The 20295-nt window shown below is 35.2% G+C and overlaps 1 protein-coding gene across 1 annotated transcript; it reads left to right on the top strand.

Annotated features, from left to right (window-relative positions):
- The first annotated feature begins 6319 nt into the window (after positions 1-6319).
- Positions 6320-6877, top strand: LOC132002522 (homeobox expressed in ES cells 1-like). Its single transcript, XM_059377530.1, has one exon. The coding sequence runs from the start codon at positions 6320-6322 to the stop codon at positions 6875-6877; it is 558 nt and encodes a 185-aa protein (XP_059233513.1).
- The last annotated feature ends 13418 nt before the right edge of the window (positions 6878-20295 follow it).

The raw sequence follows: 20295 nt of genomic DNA, 5'->3' as shown, positions 1-20295 counted from the left end.
GTTGAAACAGTCACTGCAGTTATCAGATGTAGTTATCTGGTGAGTGAAGTGACAGCTGCTCTTGGACAGTATAAAGGCGACTGATACTGTAAAGGCTTCAGGGTGAAATGATAAAGTTTGAAAAAAAATCAATCTCAATACTGCACTGAACTCATGAAAATGTAGTTGAATGCAAGGTAACATACCGGAGTTTCTTTACATCCTTCAGAAAGATCTCTTCTCGCTTTTATATCCATGAATTTGTGGTATTTGAGACAATGGTATTCTTTGAGTATTTGTTGAATTGGATCACCACGTCTTCTGTTTTAACACCTAAACTTCCCAGGCCCAAGTCTTATTCATCTATTTGCCAAAATGCTCCCCAAAGAATGTTTTGTTAATTGTTTTTAAGATTTTATTTATTTATTTGACAGACAGACAGCAAGAGAGGGAACACAAACAGGGGGAGTGTGAGAGGGAGAAGCAGGCTTCCTGTGGAGAAGGAAGCCCTGTGTGGGGCTTGATCCCAGGTCCCTGGAATCATGACATGAGCCAAAGGCAGATGCTTAACAACTACGCCACCCAGGTGCCCCACAAAAGAATGTTTTCAACAGAAGATAAACTATTGGTGTCAATTGGAAGTTAGAAGAATGTTTTTATTATTTTGAGGTCTTCTGGATACCGACTTAATATGCAAAACGAGGTGTAATGATTACTACTGGCATTATTATCTACATTCCCAAGAGAATAAATAGTTGTTACTACATGATCTAGACAGCTAGGAATAAGATAAAACTCAGTCTATTTTAGGATTCTTTCTGTTATTAGAATATTCCACAGGGGGAGAAAAGCAAACAAACAAATAATTTCACAACCAAATAGTGGCAGAGCTATCAATGTTTCAGATCCATTAGGATTTAAAATTTTGTTTCCCTTGCCTCTGGAGACATATCCAGTAATAAGTTGCTAAGCCTGAGGTCAAAAAGGTCACTGCCTGTGTTCCCCTCTAGGAATTTAATGATTTCCTATTTCACACCTGAGTCTTTTCATCTATTTTGAATTAATTTTGGTATAAGAAAGTGGTCCAGTTTCATTCCTCTACATGTTTCATTCCAGTTTTCCCAAAAGTATTTGTGGAAGAGATTGTCTTTTTTTTTCCATTGGATAATCTTTCCTGCTTTTTTGAAGATTAGTTGACCATTTGGTTATGGGTCCTTTTCTGGGTTTCTATTCTGTACCACTGGTCTATGTGTCTATTTTTTTGCCACTACCATACTGTCTTGATCACTACAATTCTGTAATATAACTTGAAGTCCAGAATTGTGATTCCTTCAGCTTTGCTTTTCAAGATTGCTTTGGATATTCAGAGGGTTTTGTGGTTCTATACAAAGTTTAAGGACTGTTTCTTCTAGTTCTGTGAAAAATGTTGGTGGTATTTTTTTTTTTTTTTTTTTTAAATTTTTTATTTTTATAAACATATATTTTTATCCCCAGGGGTACAGGTCTGTGAATGACCCAGCAATTGCACTATTGGGTGTTGGTGGTATTTTGATAGAGATTGCATTAAATGTGTAGATTTCTTTAGGAAATAAATATATTTTAACAATATTTGTTCTTCTAATCAAAGATCATGGAATGTTTTTCCATTTCTTCATGTTTCCTTCAATTTCTTTTATAAGTATTCTACAATTTTCAGGTAAGAGATCTACTACCTTTTTGGTTAAGTTTATTCCTAGGTACCTATGGATTTTGGTGCGGTTGTAAATGGGATTGATCCTTTGATGTCTCTTTCTGCTGTTTCATTGTTGGTGTATAGAAATGCAACAGATTTCTATAAATTAATTTTGTATGCTGTGACTTATTAAATTCATGTATCAGCTCTAGAAATTTTTTAGTGGAGTCTTTCAGGTTTTCTACATAGGGTATCATGTCATTATTGGGACTTCATCAAGATAAAAACCTTCCAGAGAGAGGGGCAAGATGGCATAGAAGTAGGAAACCCTGTTTCAACCGGTCCCCTATTTGAGCTAATTATCTACCAGAACACTCTGAACACCCATGAAAGCAGCCTGAGATGTAGGATACAATTCTGTCTCTATGGGGGCAGAAGACACCAGTGGAGAGGTAAAGCAGACTGGGAATGGTTGGGCTGATATCAGAGGATAAAGAGAAGGGGGAGGGAGCCACCAGAAGTGACCCACTGGAAAGTAATAACCTAATACAAAACTGCCCCGTGATTGTGGACCAGCAGTGACTTTGAGTCTGGTTACAAGCACAAAGTTACAAAAAGAGCAAAAGATATTAAGGGGCAAAGGGTGGAATTGGAGGGTCCCAGGCATGGGCCTAAGCACATGGACCCAGGATGGCCACCGCTGGCAACCACCTCTGCCAGAGAGAACGCAGCGGAGCCGCTGGGCTGGCAAGGCTTGTACCACCGCTTGGCTGGGTGCACTCCTGCCCCTGCATGAGGGAGTCTGGTGACGGCGCCAGCCCACCCTCCCTAGAAATCTTGTGTTCTGCACACACTGTGTGACCAGTTTCTGACCCAGTCCCTGTCCACACCTTAGAAAGCTCCATGCAGACACTAGTCGGTGGTCTCTAGGACTGGCCAAAGGTCTGGACTCTCCCAGCCCAGGCCCAAAGGAATTCAGCACTATCTCTGGTTGCAAAGCCCTGGTGGCCACCTGCATAACCTGAAATCTGGACCCCAGACAGCAGTCCTGGCAAAGGCAGCCACCGGAAGCAGGCTCCCTGGAACAATATGTTTCATAGTTTTAGTGGCACAAGGGTGCAGAGACAAGCAGGCGCTTTGGGTGAACCCTGAGACAGTGGCTGGGGATGTGCCCTGCCTGAGAGAGGTCGCGCAGCTCAGCAGAGTTTGCAGAGGGGGGAAGTCTGTGTTCTGGACCACTCAGAGGGGAGCTGACTGAGGCTTCTCTCTGAGACAGATGTCTGGGTGCAGTTTGCTTTCCACTAAACCTCCGAAAAGCTGCAAAAAGTTGCCAAGGAACAAAAACCTCCAGAGAACAAAAGCCTGAAAACCGGTTTTCAGAGTCCAGCCCCTTGATAGAGTGCAGGAGAACTCAACCCAAGGAAGAAAAACTTAGAAAAACCACACCACAGTCCCCTCCCGCAGAAAGCCAGCCAAAAGAACTAAAGGACAACCACCACAGGGACCCCATAAAACTGTAAAATCCCAGTATCAGGGGAAAACAATATATTAAGCTCCCGGTATTGCCCTAAAACCTGTATATTTCAGAGATACAACTTTTATTTTTAAATCGTTCTCACTATTCTTGTTCTTTTTAATTTTACTAACCTATTAACCAATACAACAAGATGTTCAATACAACAAATTCCATAATAACCTTTTAACTTCAACTTTTCTCATACATATACCTGTCTTTCTCTTTTTCTTTTCTATTTTGCCATTTCATATAGATATAAGCTTCGAGGTAATCCTCTTCCCCTAAACAAAAATATCCCTATATATAAACCAATTTTAATCTCCCGTTATCTCTGGAGAGTTGAGTCCATTAACAAAGATATCAAGATATACCCAGGAAGAATCAAAATAACCTTCTCATCCACATCCAGGATTTAAAACCAATCTTTTTCTTCTCTCAGTGTTTCTGTGTATTTGTTTTGCTCTGGTATTATATAAATCCCATCCTTGAGGTTCATTTTTGCTAGGTTCTTTTTTCTTTTCTTGTCATTTACTTTTGTCGGTCTTTTTGTTTGTCAATTTTTGTTTATTTTCCTTATAAATCTTACTTTTGGGGCCCATTCCAGCTTGGTCTTCTTTTTTTCTCTCTCTTTCTCACTCTTTTTATTTATTTGTTTTTTCCTTTCTTTTTGGTAGTGACTTCTGATTACTCAGGACCGTTCCAGGGTGCACTTTGCCTGGATTGCGGATGATATATTCAGCTATACATCCCCTCAACCATCTCTCACCAAAATTACTGATATCCAATCTAATCTAAATAATCTAACAGCTAGGGTAACCAAGGCAGAAGATAGAATTAGTTATCTAGAAAACAAACTGATAGAGAAAAAGGATCAGGAGGAGGCATGGAAGAAACAACATAGAAGCCATGAAAACATAATTAGAGAAATAAATGACTCCATGAAACATTTCAACATCAGAATTGTTGGGATCCCTGAGGAGGTAGAGAAAGAGAGAAGATTGGAAGACATAGTTGAACAAATTCTGGATGAAAATTTTCCCAATCTGGGGAATGGAACCAGCGTTGTATCCTAGAGGTAAGTGAATACACCTCCAAGATCAACAAATCTAGAACAACCTCAAAACACTTAATTGTGAGACTCACGAATCATAATTTTAGACAAGAGCATATGAAGGCAGCTAGTGGGAAAGAGACACCTTTACTACAGAAGAAGGTCCATTAGAATAATGTCAGACCTGTCCATAGAAACCTGGCAAGCCAGAAAGGGCTGGCAAGATATATTCAGGGCATTAATAGAGAAGACATGCAGCCAAGAATACTTTATCCAGCAAGGTTGACATTCAAAATGGATGGAGAGATAAAGAGCTTCCAAGACCAGGAAGGTTTAAAAGTGTGTGACCACCAAGCCAGCACTACAAGAAATATTAAGAGGAGTTCTACTAAAGCAGAAAGAACCCAAGAGTGACATAACAGAAATTTACAGAGACAATCTATAGAAACAAGGACTTCACAGGTAACATGATGTCAATAAAAACATATCTCTCAATAATAATTCTCTAAGTGAATGGCCTAAACACTCCCCCCCAAAATGACACAGGGTTGCAGATTAAATAAAATGGCAGGACTTGTCCATATGTTGTCTACAAGAGACCCATTTGGAATCTAAGTATACATCCAGACTGAAAGTGAAGGGATGGAGATGCATCTTTCATGCCACTGTGCCTCAAAGAAAGGTGGGGTAGTGATTCTCATATCAGATAAATCAGATTTCAAACTAAAGACTGTACTCAGAGATATGGAAGAATACTACATCATTCTTAAAGCAGCTATCCACCAACAAGATCTAACAGTTGAAAATATGTATGACCCCAACACGGGAGCAGCCAACTACATAACGCAACTGTTAATCAAGATAAAGAGTCACATTGATATGAATACATTAATAGTAGAGGATCTTAATATCCCACTCTTGTAATAGACAGATCACCCAAGCAGGAAATCAATAAAGAAATAAGAGCATTGAATGATGCATTGGACCAGATGGACCTCATAGATATATACAGAACATTCCACCCTAAAACAACAGAATACTCATTCTTCTCAAAGGCACATGGAACATCCTCCAGAACAGACCACATAATGGGTCACAAATCAGGGTTCAACCACTACTATAAGACTGAGATTATTTCCTGCATATTCTCAGACCACAATGCTTTGAAACTGAAACTCAACCACAAGAAAATTTTGGAAGTAATTCAAACACTTGGAAACTAAAGACCACCCTGCCCAAGCATGTTTGGATCCAAGAAGTACTTTAACAATTCATGAAAAACAATGGGAATGAAGATACATCAGTCCAAAACCTATGGGACACAGCAAAGGCAGTCTTAAGGGGGAAATACATAGATCTCCAAGCCTCCCTCAAAAAAATTGAAAAATCCAGAATACATCAGCTCTCTTTATACCTTAAAGAACAGGAGAATCAATAACAAATTAAGCCAATCCCACACACAAGAAGGGAAATAATCAAGATTAGAGCAGAGATTAATGAAATAGAAACTAGAGACACAGCAGAACACATCAATGAAACTAGAAGCTGGTTTTTTGAAGGAATTAATAAGGTTGATAAACCACTGGCCAAACTAATCCAAAAGAAAAAAGAGAAGACCCAAATTAATAAAATTATGAATGAAAAGGGAGAGCTCATGACTAACACCAAGGAAATAGAAACAATCATCAGAAATTATAATCGACAGTTATACACCAATAAGTTAAGTAACCTAGATGAAATGGATGCATTTCTGGAAACCTATAAACTTCCAAAACAAAATCAAGAAGAAACTGACAACCTGTATAGACCAATATCTAGTAACGAGATTGAAGCAGTGACCAAAACCTCCCAAAAAACAAGAGCCAAAGACCCAAAAGATTACCTGGAGAATTCTAACAAACATTCAAAGAAGAAATTATACCTATTCTCCTGAAGCTGTTTCAAAAAATAGAAACAGAAGGAAAACTTCTGTTTTCCACCCCCATGGATGGGGTGGGAGGAGATTATGCTGAGTGAAAAAGTCAAGCAGAGACACATGGGGCAGAGCCAGCCAAGAGGCAGGGAAAGGCCAGAGCTGTCGTTCCGGGCAACCCACTCGAGGATGGCTCCCAGTCTTCCGGAAGGTGCTCAGCTTGGGGAAAGCAAACCCTCGCCCTGCTCCTTTTCCATTGAGAGCATTTTAGGACTGGACCAGAAGAAAGACTGTGTTCCCTCAATGAAACCCCACAGGCCCTGGGCCGACACCTGCGGCTCCTCAGGAAAAGATGTTAACCTACGTGTGCATAACCCAAGCCTTCCCAATGGGATATCCTTCCCTTGTACTGTGGATCACCCAGTGCCAGAAGAAAGATTTTTGAAATACGAAAATTACTTTTCAGGCTCAGAAAGACTTTCGTTGAAAAGAGAGCTGAGTTGGTATCGAGGCCAGAGACCCAGAACTGCTTTTACTCAAAACCAGATTGAAGTGTTAGAAAATGTCTTTAGAGTTAACTGCTATCCTGGTATTGACATCAGAGAAGACTTAGCTCGAAAATTGAATCTAGAGGAAGACAGAATCCAGATCTGGTTCCAAAATCGGCGTGCAAAGCTAAAAAGGTCCCATAGAGAATCACAGTTTCTAATGGCGAAAAAAAATTTCAACACGAATCTCCTGGAATAGATAGAAATCTAAACATTTGAGATTCTTTTACAATTGCAGACCATGAAGAATCAATGGAAATATCAAGTGATAAAAATGTGATGTTTTCTTTTCTGCATTTAATCTGAGTGTTGTCATTTTTTCCCTAAAATATATTGTAAATATTTACTGTTATAACATGGTACCTATTATACTTGGGCACTTTTAGTTACAATAAAGCCCTTTCCTATATATTTTAATAAAATTTTCAGAAAAAGCCAGCTATTTTTTAAGTGAATTTAATCTAATAAATGTTAAGCAAATTTAACCTAATAAATTAGTTTGGTAAAATCAGCAAACTCATGACTAGGTGATTCCACAAGCTGGATTCAATTTACAAAACAATTCAAGTAAAATAATCTGAAGAATGGCACAAAGATATGATCTGTTTCAATTACTCTTCTTTAAGTGCATTTTGAAATGGGATTATTAGTTTCTCTTGATTTCTGGCATAAAGCAGCAAAAATTTTTCACCATCTATCAATACAAATCCTTCTAGCATGCCAGTTTCAAATTTTTTTGTTTTTTTAAGCAAAATCATTATGGGGAGGTAGAGATAGAAAGGTATCAGTTTCCTATTCATACATACATTGTAAAAAGATTTTAGCTGGAAATAAATGCAAAAATTTAAAATATTTTCCTAGTTATTATGTTGTGTTTTACTTTTATTCATTAAAGTAGTTGTGATCAAAAAAAAAATAGTCAAGCAGAGAGATTCAAATATCATATGGTTTCACTTGTGGAACATAAGGAATAATACAGAGGCCATTGGTAGATGGAGAAGAGAAGTGAGTTAGGGGAAATCAAAGGGAGAGACAAACCATGAGAGACTGTAGAATCTGAGAAACAAACTGAAGATTTTGGAGGGGTGCAGGTGGGGGATTGGGTGAGCCTGGTGGTGGGTATTAAAGAGGGCACGTATTGCGTGGAGCACTGGGTGTGGTACATAAACAATGAATTATGGATCACTGAAAAAAAATCAATTAAATTACATTTTTAAAAAAAGATAAAAATCTTCCACACAGTGAAGGAAATAATCAACAAAACTAAAAAACAAACTACAGAATGGGAGAAGATATTTGCAAATGACACCTGTTAAAGGGTTAATATCCAAAATCTATAAATAACTTATTAAACCTACATCCAAAAAACAAATAATCCAATTAAGAAATAGGCAGAAGACATGAATAGACATTTTTCCAAAGAAGACACACAGATAGCTAACAGACACATGAAAAGATGCTCAACATCATTCTTCATTAGGGAAAAACAAATCAAAACTATAATGAGATATCACCTCACACCTGTCAAAATGGCTAAAATTAACAACACAGAAAACAACAGATGTTGATGGATCATTTTATTGGTTATGTTTCACTTTGGAAAACTATGGATAAAATGTTTATATTAGTAGTTGCATTTCTTTTCTTTTAATTTTTTATACTTATAAACATCTTAAATACCCTTATTTGATATCTTTGAATTCTGTATTTTTACATTTTTATTCAGTCTATGTGGCTGCTATATTAATTGAATTTATCACAACTCTTTCTTCTCAGTTTCTGGGAACAATGACCTGTGCCGTAAGATAAATCCATGATCATCTATTTTCTGGGATTGATGAGAGAAAATAGCTCTTCATTTTCTGTATTTGTAATTTAACAGACTTAATTAAGATTTTTGTTTACTTTTTACTATAATGTTAATTACAGTTAAATCAAATGTAGAGGGCTATACTTAAATCCCACATATATGTGTGTGTGTAATGCACAATCCCCCTCTTTAAAAAATCAGCAAGCAAGAAATACTGTGTGCCTAACAAAAACATAAATTTTATTATATACACTTACCTATCTAAACTTTTTTTATTACTCAATTTCCTTTTCATATTTTGTTCCCATTTTAATTCATTTTATCAAAGAAGAAATTAGAAAATTCACCTTATTGTAAAATTTGTGTGATTACATATTAATTTTACTTTTTTATCCTAAGGAAAAAAAAAAAGTGCTTATACCCTAAAAAGGCAAAACAATACTGCTTTCATTTCCATGGTGTACAACTATAGAATTTTATTTATTTATTTATTTTTTAGATTTTATTTCTTTATTTGACAGAGGTCACAAATAGGCAGAGAGGCAGGCAGAGAAAGGAAGGGAAGCAGGCTCCCTGCTGAGCAGAGAGCCCAATGTGGGGCTTGATCCCAGGACCCTGGGATCATGACCTGAGCCGAAGGCAGAGGCTTTAACCCACTGAGCCACCCAGGTGCCCCTAGAATTTCTAGTAATTAGCACAATTTTATAATGCATTTCATATGGTCTACTTTGAGAAAATTGAATAGATAGCATAACTAATTAATTTATATGTATGCATATGTATCAGTCAGGGTTATATCAGAGAAGCAGAACCAGTATATTAGAGAAAGAAGAGAGAGAAAGAGGGCAAGAGAGTGATGGGGCAGAGAAGGAGAAAAGAGGGAGGTGTGCTGGGAGGAAAGGGAGAGAGAAGAGAGAGAAGGACTTACTGCAAGGAATTACTTTTCGTAATTGTGCCTGGCTAGACAATTCTGAATAACTTAATGCAGGTTACAGAAGAGCAGGTTGGAAACGGGCAGGAGCTCAGACTACAGTCCAAAGTGAAATTTTTTCTTTAGGGAGATCTTATTTCTGCTCTTAGTGCATCTTAACTCTTAGATTGTGCCCATCCAGATTATTCACTATAATCTTATTTCCTTTAAATCAGCTGGTTTTATGTATGAATCACATGTACAAAATACCTTTACAGAGTAACAGGTATTTCAGGATGAATGAGTTAACAAATAAAACTGAATATCAAAGCATGTATGTATTTTATACTAATTAATTTATCAATACTTGGAGAGTTCCTATGAATTGCCAGGGTTTATTTTAAGCATTGTGGATAATAAGGTAAGGTAACCAGACAAGGAAATAGCAATTTATAAAGCTTCGTCTTTAGTAGGAAATATACAATAACTGTTAAGGTTATTTCAGGTAATAACAAACATTACAAAGAAAATAAGTCAGGACAACTGGATAGAGATAGACAGGCAGAACAGGGGTACTTTCAAACTTTTATGTCAGAAAAAGACCTCTCTGAGGAGATCACATTTGTGCTGACATCTTTTTAAAAGGAAGAAATAAGATCCCTGAAAACCAAAAGATAAAGTACATAAGGCTCTTACGATGGATATGAGTTTGAAAGGCTGGGGGAACAGAAAGAAGACAGAGTGGATATTGAGAGGAAATGAGGTCATTCTGTTGGAAAAACATCAGATAGTAAAAATTTCAATGTAAGCAGTGCATATTATTTTACTTTAGCTCCAAGGTGATTTTTAACCCATTGGAGAATTCTAACCAAATATACAGCATAGCCCAATTTACATTTTAAAAGAGTGCACTATTGCTCTTCAGAGAATGGTTGATCACACCAACAATTTAACAGATAATATTAGAAAATGGTGACTTGGAATAATAAGACAAGAGTTCAGATGGAAAGACAAAAGGGAGACAGACTGAACTTCAATTAGGCTTGAACAATGGGTTCACAGCATACCATTTAACAAGAGGAGAATGGAGAAATGTGGCAACAGGGGCAGATTTGGAAGGATAAGGACAACCAATGAGTCAGGATTTTTTTGTTTTATTTACTTATTTACATATAATGTATTATTAGCTTCAGGGGTAGAGGTCTGTGAATCATCAGTCTTACATAATTCACAGCACTCACCATAGCACATACCCTCCCCAATGTCTATAACCCAGCTACCTTATGCCTCCCCCTGCCATCCTCCTGGCAACCCTTAGTTTGTTTCCTGAGATTAAGAGTCTTTTATGGTTTGTCTCCCATCCTGGTCCCATCTTCTTTTATTTTTTCCCTCTGTCCTGCCTCTCAAATTCCTCATATCAAAGAGATCATATGATCACTGTCTTTCTCTTAGCATATAATGCTTAGCATAATACCCTATGGTTCCATCCACGTCATTGGAAATGGCAAGATTTGGGGTTTTTCGATGGCTGCATAGTATCCATATACATACATAAATAACCTTTTCTTTATCCATTCATCTGTTGATGGACATCTAGGTTCTTTTCACAGTTTGGCTATTGTGGACATTGCTGCTATAAACATTCGGTTGTGTGTGCTTCTTTGGATCACTATATTTGTATCTTTAGGGTAAATTCCCAGTAATGCAATTGCTGGGCCCTAAAGTGGCTCTATTTTCAACTTTTTGAGGAACCTCCACACTGTTTTCCAAGTGGCTGTACTAGCTTGCATTCCCATCAACAGTGTAGAAGGGTTCCCCTTTCTCCACACCCTCACCAAGATCTGTTATTTCCTGACTTGTTAATTTTAGCCATTCTGACTGATGTGAGGTGGTATCTCATTGTAGTTTTGATTTGTATTTTCCTGATGCAGAGTGATGTTGAGCACTTTTTTATGTGTCTGTTGGCCACTTGGATGTCTTCTTTGCAGAAATGTCTCTTCATGTCTTCTGCTCTTTCTTCACTGGATTATTTGTTCTTGGTATGCTGAGTTTGATAAATTCTCTATAGATTTTGGATACTAGCCCTTTCTATGATAAGTCATTTGCAAATATCTTCTCCATTCTGTCATCATCTTTTGATTTTGTTGGCTGTTTCCTTTGCTGTGCAAAAGCTTTATCTTGATGAAGTCCCAAAAGTTCATTTTTGCCCTTGCTTCCTTTGATGATGTTTTTAGAAAGAAATTGCTGTGGTTATGGTTGAAGAGGTTGCTGTCTGTGTTCTCCTCAAGGATTCTGATGGAGTCCTGTTTCATATTGGGGTCTTTCATCTGCTTTGAGTCTATTATTGTGTTTGGTGTAAGGAAATGATCCAGTTTCATTCTTCTGCATGTGGCTGTCCAATTTTCCCAACATCATTTCTTGAAAAGAGACTGTCTTTTTTCCATTGGACATTCTTTCCTGCTTTGTCAAAGACTAGTTGACCATAGAGTTGAGGGTCAATTTCAAGGCTCTCTATTCTGTTTCACTGATTTATGTGTCTGTTTTTGTGCCAACACCACACTGTCTTGTTGATTACAACTTTGTGTCCTCTATCTCTACACTGTGAAGAGTTTTGATCAAGAAAGGATGCTGTTCTTTGTCAAATGCTTTATCAGCATCTATTGAGAGTATCATATGGTTCTTGTTCTTTCTCTTATTAATCTATTGTATTACATTGATTTGTGTATGTTGAACCAACCTTGCAGCCCAGGAATGAATCCCACTTCGTTATGGTGAATAATCCTTTTAATGGACTCTTGGTCCTATTGGCTAGTATTTGGTGAGAATTTTTGCATCCATGTTCATCAGGGATATTGGTCTGTAATTCTCCTTTCTGATTGGGTCTTTGGTTTGGGGATCAAGGTAGTGCTGGTTCTTGTAAAGTGAGTCTGGGAGTTTTCCTTCCATTTCTATTTTTTGGAACAGTTTTCTACTCATTTCACCATGAAGTTAAAACCATTTTAATATATAGTCTATCAATAATTTCTTTAATGTTAAAAAAGAGGATTAGACTTGGACTTCTGGGAATATGTAATAGCTCCACATTTCTTGATTTCTCCTCTAGGAATAACTTAAACCCTGAACATTATTTACAAAACGAACATGACAAATCTGGAAGACCAGCTAACCATCTCCAGACTCATGCAACAGCACTGCAGCAGGTATCCATTTTGCATTTGTTTTTGTTTTTTTGTCTCATGTATCCAAGATTTGTTGCTGAGGTAGCAAACAAGAAATACCAACTACATGTGAAGGACCTCTTGGTTTTATTTCCTATAGATTTCCTAGAATCTACAAGTATGTCCAATAAAAAATTTAATTAAAGGAAAGAGGTCTCAGGAATGAATCTTAGAGTTTTAGTAATCAGTTGAAGAGGAAGAAATTAAGCGCCCCCCCCCAAAAAAGTGAAGACATCTATAAAGTAACTGAGGAAAATATAATGTGTTTCCAGAAAGAGGGAGTGAATTACATCAAATGCTTCTGTGTATCCAATTAACATGAAAGCAGAAATTTTAAGACTTTGGTAATAAGAAAGTCTTTTGTTACATTCACAAAAATAATTTTGGCAAAGTGATAGAGACAGAATCCTGATTTTCACTCACAAGCAGATGAAGGTAGAAAATAAACACAATGATGCATGGTGATTTAGTTGAGAACACCTGCTATAAATAAAAGTTAGGAGAACTAAGAACATAATTAGAGAAGTATACAGGTCAAGGCCTATAAGATAGACGATGGATAAATAAGAGAGAGAAAGAGAGTTTTTAACTGATTATATTCCCGTTAAAATTCAAATGTACAAGCCCTAACCCCCAATATGATGATACTTATAGGTGAGGACTTTGGAGGACAATTAGATTTATATGAGGTCATGAGGATGACACTCCCGAGATGGGACTTACTACCTTCATAATATAAAGAGAGATAAGAACTTTCCCTTTCTCCACCATATGAGGACACAGAAAAGAGGTGATCATCTGCAAGCCAAGAAGAGGGTCTTCACTTCATCTGCTAGCACCTTGATCTTGGACTTGCAAGCCGCCAAAACAGTGAGAAAATAAATTTCTCTGTTGTTTAACCTGCCCAATCTATGGTATTTGTTGAAGCAGCCTAACATCCACAGTTAAACATCCCAAATTCATAAAATACTGGCAAATTCAAAATAGTAACAAAATCTATTTATATTCCAAATATGCATTTATTATAAGCAACAACAGAGTACAAGTAATATACTTATACTTAGTATAAGTAGTATATAAGAGTATAAGTAGTTATATAATAAATTGCACAAAAGCATATCAAAAATCAAGCCCAATATCATATTTCTCAAGTGGGAAACAAAGTCCAATACAAGACAAAATATTTAACTGTTATGTTAAGTTTAGAAGACAACTTAATGGACCCTCTTATCAACTGTACAAAGAGAAAAAATGTATTCCTCAGACTCCTGTTCATTAACCTACTTTTGTTATTTGTAAACTTTAACTTTCTTTTTATATTATCTCTGATTATAAATTCAGGGGCTATCATTTTAATGTTACTTAGTTTTAAAATGTATCAGTTTCAACGTAAGAAAAATATGTGATTTTTAGAGAATATAATTACTAACACTGAGAACTGCATCTTGGTAGGAAAATACAATGTTAACTAAATAAAATTGATTGGATAAACTACAAATAATTACTTTTATTTCTGGGCCAAAGGTTTATGCCAACTCAGTGCATTAAAAAAAAAAAAAAAACTGTTGACAATTTAATATGTGATGAGATGCCATGGACATGTGATGAGTTACATGGACATTTAAAAGGAAGGAGCAGCACAAATAGTGCTTAGTCTTCTAAATATTTATGACATCATTTATTGCTTTTCTATAAATATAATCAGAGTACTTAATCTTTCACTATGTTTGTAATAAATAAAATGATTTTCTTGTATATAGATGTTATAACTTGACCCATGTACTTTAAACCACAGATCCACACTGAACTAACAACTTGCTTCAAATTTATGGTGTGGGTAAGACAGGCTTATTCAGGTATCATTTACAAAGAGTGAATCGACCCTGCACAGTACAGAATTCTGTTTTGAAAAATGTATGCAATCACATAACCATTACCAATATAAAGATATAGAACAGTTCCATCCTTCTCCAAAAGTTCCTTCTGCAGGGAAGAAAAGTCTGAGGATAAAGGAGGAATGTTCAATATTTCTTGCACTCTCTCCTGCAAGCCTCACCACCTAGGGAACCATTCTCTGAATTCTTCTGTGCCCACAATATTGCTTTTAAGTACCTAGTGGCAATTCTGGGTAAGGAGACTGTCAAGATGTTTTAACTTCACTTATGTCTGTGGTTCCAGAGTTTCTATGTTAGCTCACACTCTGCCATTAGCAATTGGCTTAAGTTTATCTGAATTCCTCTTACCTTGCTCCTATGGTGGCCTAGATCCCTTCTATGGTGCCCTGTATTCCTTCCCCTTGTGTTCTGCCACATGACACAGGGTTCCAGTTCTGTCTCTCCTTGATGGCAGTAAATTTTCCCATAGAATTCAGGCTGCTTGTTTGCCATGTGATCCCAATTCGCTAATGGGTTAAAAACAGTTTTATTTATTTTTTTTGTTTGGTCTTGTTTGTTTGTTTGTTTTGGTTTTTTTGTTTGTTTGTTTGTTTTTTATTTGTTTTGTTTTGGGTTTTTTTGGCTGTAATTATGGAACCAATGCTGTTTCCAAATACCTGCTAGGTGAAACACAACTCCCTTCTTGATTTGAATTTAATATACTATATCAATTCTCTGTGAGTTTTAAAGATTATGTATCTTCTTGAAGTAAGTTATAGAATTATCCTATTTTTTGTCTTTCAAACATAATGTCTGAACATTTTATTAAATGAAAGCTATGTAGTATAACAGCAAATTCATCTACTGCTCATTTATCCTCAAATATGCAATTATCCAAACATTACTGGATCACAACATATATGATAACCATAAAGGTAATGTAACCCAAAGTATCAATTTTAACTCAGAAATCTTCTTAGATAGGCAGTGTAACAAGTGGTTAAGGACATAACCTTTGGTAGAAAGTAATGTTCTTCCCAAGGGTCTTCTATTTTTCTAGATATGGGACCTTAAAATAGTTTCTTAAACTTTCTAAAGCAAAAAATGGTATAATAAACATAAGTCAGAGTAGTAGAAATATTGGATAAGATGATCTATGTAAAATATTTTACATATAACCTATACATATAATTCTTACCATATATTTGATACTATTTTAATTATCTTCATCATCATAATCATCATGAGAGCAGTGATCTGTACCATATAAAAAATAATTCACATAATCATAAATGCGATCTGAAGGAAAACTAAAATGTTACCAGTTTTATTCTTTTTGGACAATGTGAGTCATTTTTATCTGCCACTTTTCATAGAAGATATAGCACATTTCAAGTCTACTGACATAATAAAAATAATACTGGTTATGTAAAATACTATATTATATACATTTTCCAAAATTATTCCAAGCAATTTTTAAAAATAATTGTATTGAATTCTCAAGATTCTTGATTCTCAAGAGAATCCTGTAAAGTAAGATAAAGACAGAAAGATTGACAGATGGAAGTAAGGAAAGAGAGATAAAGAGGAGGAAATGAAAGGAAAGGAAAGGAAAGAAGAGAAGGGAAGGGAAGGAAAGGAAACAAAAGGAAACAGAAAAAAAGGAATGTAAAGGAAAGGGAAAAGAGAAAAGAGGAGGAAAGGGAAGGGGACGGAAGGGAAAGGAAAGGAAAGGAAGGAAAAAAGGAAAAAAAAGAAAGATATTATGAGCAAAATAACACTGAATAACCAAGGCTAACTTAGTCCTATTTATGCTATAGACTGAATTATGTGCCCTCACCCCTGGCCCCAAATTCACTTGTTGAACATCTAATTCCAAACACAATGACTATATTTAGAAATAGAGTCTGTGAGAAGGTGATAAAGGTTAAATGAAGTCATGGGGGAGCAGAGTTTTAATCAGATAGGGCAGGTGCCTTTATATTATAAAGAAGACAAGGCGGTGACAGAGATCCCTCTTCACCATGTGAGGACACGCCAAGAAGACAACCCATCAAGCCTGGAAGAGAGTCCTCATCAGAATCTGACCACAATGACATCTTGAATTTTAAATTCCAAGGTTTAAGAACTGTGGGAAATACATTTCTGTTGTTTAAACCACCCAGTCCATCGCATTTGTAGATATTTTGGAGAAAAAGCAAACATTTTATTATTTAACTTTCCTTTTCAGAAGATACCCTACCATCACTCTTTAATACAACTCACAGATATATAGCTCTAAGTAGGATTATTTTGGCATTTTCACATACTCCATTTAAAATGTTAACTCATGAGAGCTATATATACATATTAAAATTAGAATCTATAAGCTCACCTTCCACTATCAATAATATACCTCAAATTACAATAGGCATTAACACAATTACTTTAAAAAGCTGAAATTCCAATTAAATACATATCTATATAAAATATTAATTAACTGGAAGTATATTCAAAGATTATATTAGTGTTAAAAAAAGCTACTATAGTCAATCAGCATCAGTTAATTATTAATAAACATATTCATTTCTATATATAACTAATAAACTCATATTTATTCCTATATGTAACTTATAAACTCCTTCATTCTATAAAAGTAATGTTAAAAATGATCACAGGAAGAAAATGTAACTTAACCAATTATCATAAATAATTTATAAATTATACTTTCGTTAATCATTAAAATGTTCTCTGTTTTAGACATTTTCCCCAGAGCATGAAAACAAAAAGGACTTTCTAATTGGTCTTTAAATAATCAGAATATAAATGAAGTGTTCATATTATTCCTTGAAAATTTTAATTAATTAGGTCCTGCCCTCTAAGCAATTATTCCTGTAATACACAGGGGGAAAAGGCAAATAAAAATAAAATTATGAAAGTTCACTAAATGCAGGATAAATGAAGAGAATTCAATCATCCATTTAAAAATTACATTGGGATTCTAATTGAATCAAGGCTTAAACAACACTCTAGAGTCTAATCATGGTTAAAATTCTTTTAAGTTTTCTGTGGAGATATTCTGTAAGGGATTCTCTTATTATAATGTGCAAACAGGTTTCATTTGGAAATTACAATAGGAAGTTATTTATTTTGAAACATATCATGTATATAGAATAAAAATGTAAAAGTTCATTAAAACATATGATTTAATTATTTTGATCAGAGGCATCTGGATGGAATAGTCAGTTGACTTCGTGACTCTTAGTTTTGGCTCAGTTCTGACCTTGGGGTTGTGAGATCAAGCCCCACATGGAGCTCTCTGCTCAGGGCAGAGTTTGCTTGAGTTTCTCTTTCCCTCTCCCTCTGACCCTCCCCTTCACCCTCTAAATAAACAAACAAACAAACAAGCACATTATTTTAAAAATTATTTTGGTCAATTAGCCAGTACAAATTGAAAAAAATAATCCAATGCAATTTTATTTTTTTAAGTTTTTTGGGTTTTTTTAAAGATTTTATTTATTTTCAGAAAGAGAGTACAAGCAGGGGGAGTGGCAAGCAGAGGGAGAAGCAGGCTCCTGCTGAGCAGAGAGCCCAACCTGGGGCTTGATCTTAGGGTTCTGGGAATTTTAATTACACATTTTTGTGTGATTAGAAAAATCCAGTGAGAAGATCATATAACTGTGATTGTTTTAAGAATTTTTTCCTCCAGCTCTTTTAGTTTGACTGTAATGATTATATTTACCTTGATAAACAAAACAAACAAAAAATAATAGTTGAAGTCAAGGACCTATTATGCATGAAGGAAGAAACGAGTCAATGAAATGGAATGCCATTTTAAAAATCAAATTTCATTATTTTGCTCTCTAAGTGTAGCATCCCCAGGTAGAGGAAACATGATAAAAGATTACTGAGGGGGTTCCAGAATGACTCTATCTTAAAAAAAAAAAAGATTATTGAGATATGTTATTTATAAGTTTCTATTTGACTGTGATTGTCAACATTCAACTGTGAAAGTGCCTTTCCTATTACTACAATAATACAGGTCAAAGATTTAAATCAAACTAAAATTTATTAATAACAAATAATGAGGAATATTAGAAAGTAATTAGATGAATGAAAACCACAAAACCAATAAACCAAAACTTGTTACATGCAACAAAATCAGGGCTCAAAGGCAAATTCCACTATTAAAGAAGGAGAAAGGGGGGGCACTTGTTGCTCAATCTGTTAAGAGTCTGACTGGCTCAGGTCATGATCTCAGGGTCCTGGGATCCAGCTGCATGTGGGGCTCCCTGCTTGGTGGGGAGTCTGCTCCTCTCTCTTCCTCTACCCTCCCGTGGCTCACGCTCTCCCTCTCTCTCTCTCTTAAATAAATAAAATCCGTATTTATTTATTTATTTATTTATTTATTTATTTATTTATTATGTTCAGTTAGCCAGCATATAGTGCATCATAATTTTTTTAAGATTTTATTTATTTATTTACAACAGAGAGAGATAGTGAGAGAGGGAACACAAGCACAGGGGAACTGAAAAGGGAGAAGCAGTCTCCCCAATAGGGGGCTTGATCCCAGGACGGAGATCATGACCTGAGCCTAAGGCAGAGGCTTAACCACTGAGCCACCCAGGGGCCACAAGTACATCATAAGTTTTGAAAGGTTTTAGATCAGTGATGAAGCTTTCTAGCTTAGGAAACTGGAAAAAGAGGAAGAACCTAAATCCAAAGCAAAACAGAAATTAATATAGTTAAAATAATCTGAATAGATGAAAAAATATGTGTACTAATATCCTTAGAAATTAAATGAAATCTAGAATTGATTCCCTAATGGAAAACTTGGTTTGAATCTTACACTCATTAATATTCATTCTGTTTAACTCTAGGTTTCAGATGTAGGCAAAATTAAACTTACACACAGTGTTTCATGACTGACTTACTAGAACTTTCCCCAGTCTCCAACACAAAGTATCAGAAAGTACCATCCTTTGGTCACTGAATGTTGTCACCAAAACAGACCAGACACTGAGCTGGCACATTCTAAACATTATCTATGTTTCTATTAGGAACATAGATAGAAATGTTATCTATTAGGAACTATGAAGTTCAAAATAAAAACTTCAATTAGTATGTAGTCAACATCCAAGACTAAACAATTTGATGGAGCTTCATTGAAGTCAGTATCCTATATCTTTTGCCTATAAGGAGTTGAGAAGGTGATCCCAAATTACTAGCAATATATAATTAATATCTTTCTTAGTTGGTATTGAGAATAGCTTTGAATATGTAAAGCTCCATGTGTCAGTCAAAATTTTGATAGTAAAATATCCAATAACAGAAGATTTGAAAGGTTTAAAGATATGGAAGTTTTTAAAATAATTAAAAATATAATAAAATACAATAAATATATATAACATATAATAAAATTATATATCATATATAATAAGCATATATAATTATATATAATATATAGTATAGTATAGTATAATAAAAATAATATTTTTAGTTGAAAAGCATTTGTATATTTTTATATTTGATGTATTTATAATGTATAAATGAAATAGGTTTATTTGGAATAAAAACATCATGAGTAGTTTGAAATTTGTAACAGAATAATTGATGTAGAATCATTTTAAGTTGAAATCTTTATCATTGAAATGTTTATCATCAATATACTGAAATATGTGAAGAGACTGAATGTTTTCCTTACTTGTAAGATTATTTTATCAAATTTTTTAGCAGTATTTAGTACCAGGAGGTTTTGTTAATTAAGTCAGAAACCTGAAATATTTAAAATGGAGTTGAGTTAATGAATGTATGTTTAAATGTTTT

Source organism: Mustela nigripes, chromosome 15 (assembly GCF_022355385.1).
Source record: "Mustela nigripes isolate SB6536 chromosome 15, MUSNIG.SB6536, whole genome shotgun sequence".
Classification (NCBI taxonomy): domain Eukaryota; kingdom Metazoa; phylum Chordata; class Mammalia; order Carnivora; family Mustelidae; genus Mustela; species Mustela nigripes.
The sequence above is the reverse complement of the archived record's forward strand: the minus strand, read 5'-3'. Positions and strand labels throughout refer to the sequence as shown.

Excerpts from the sequence above, each read along its gene's own strand:
- LOC132002522 (XM_059377530.1), top strand. The coding sequence starts at position 6,320 with ATGGCTCCCAGTCTTCCGGAAGGTGCTCAGCTTGGGGAAAGCAAACCC.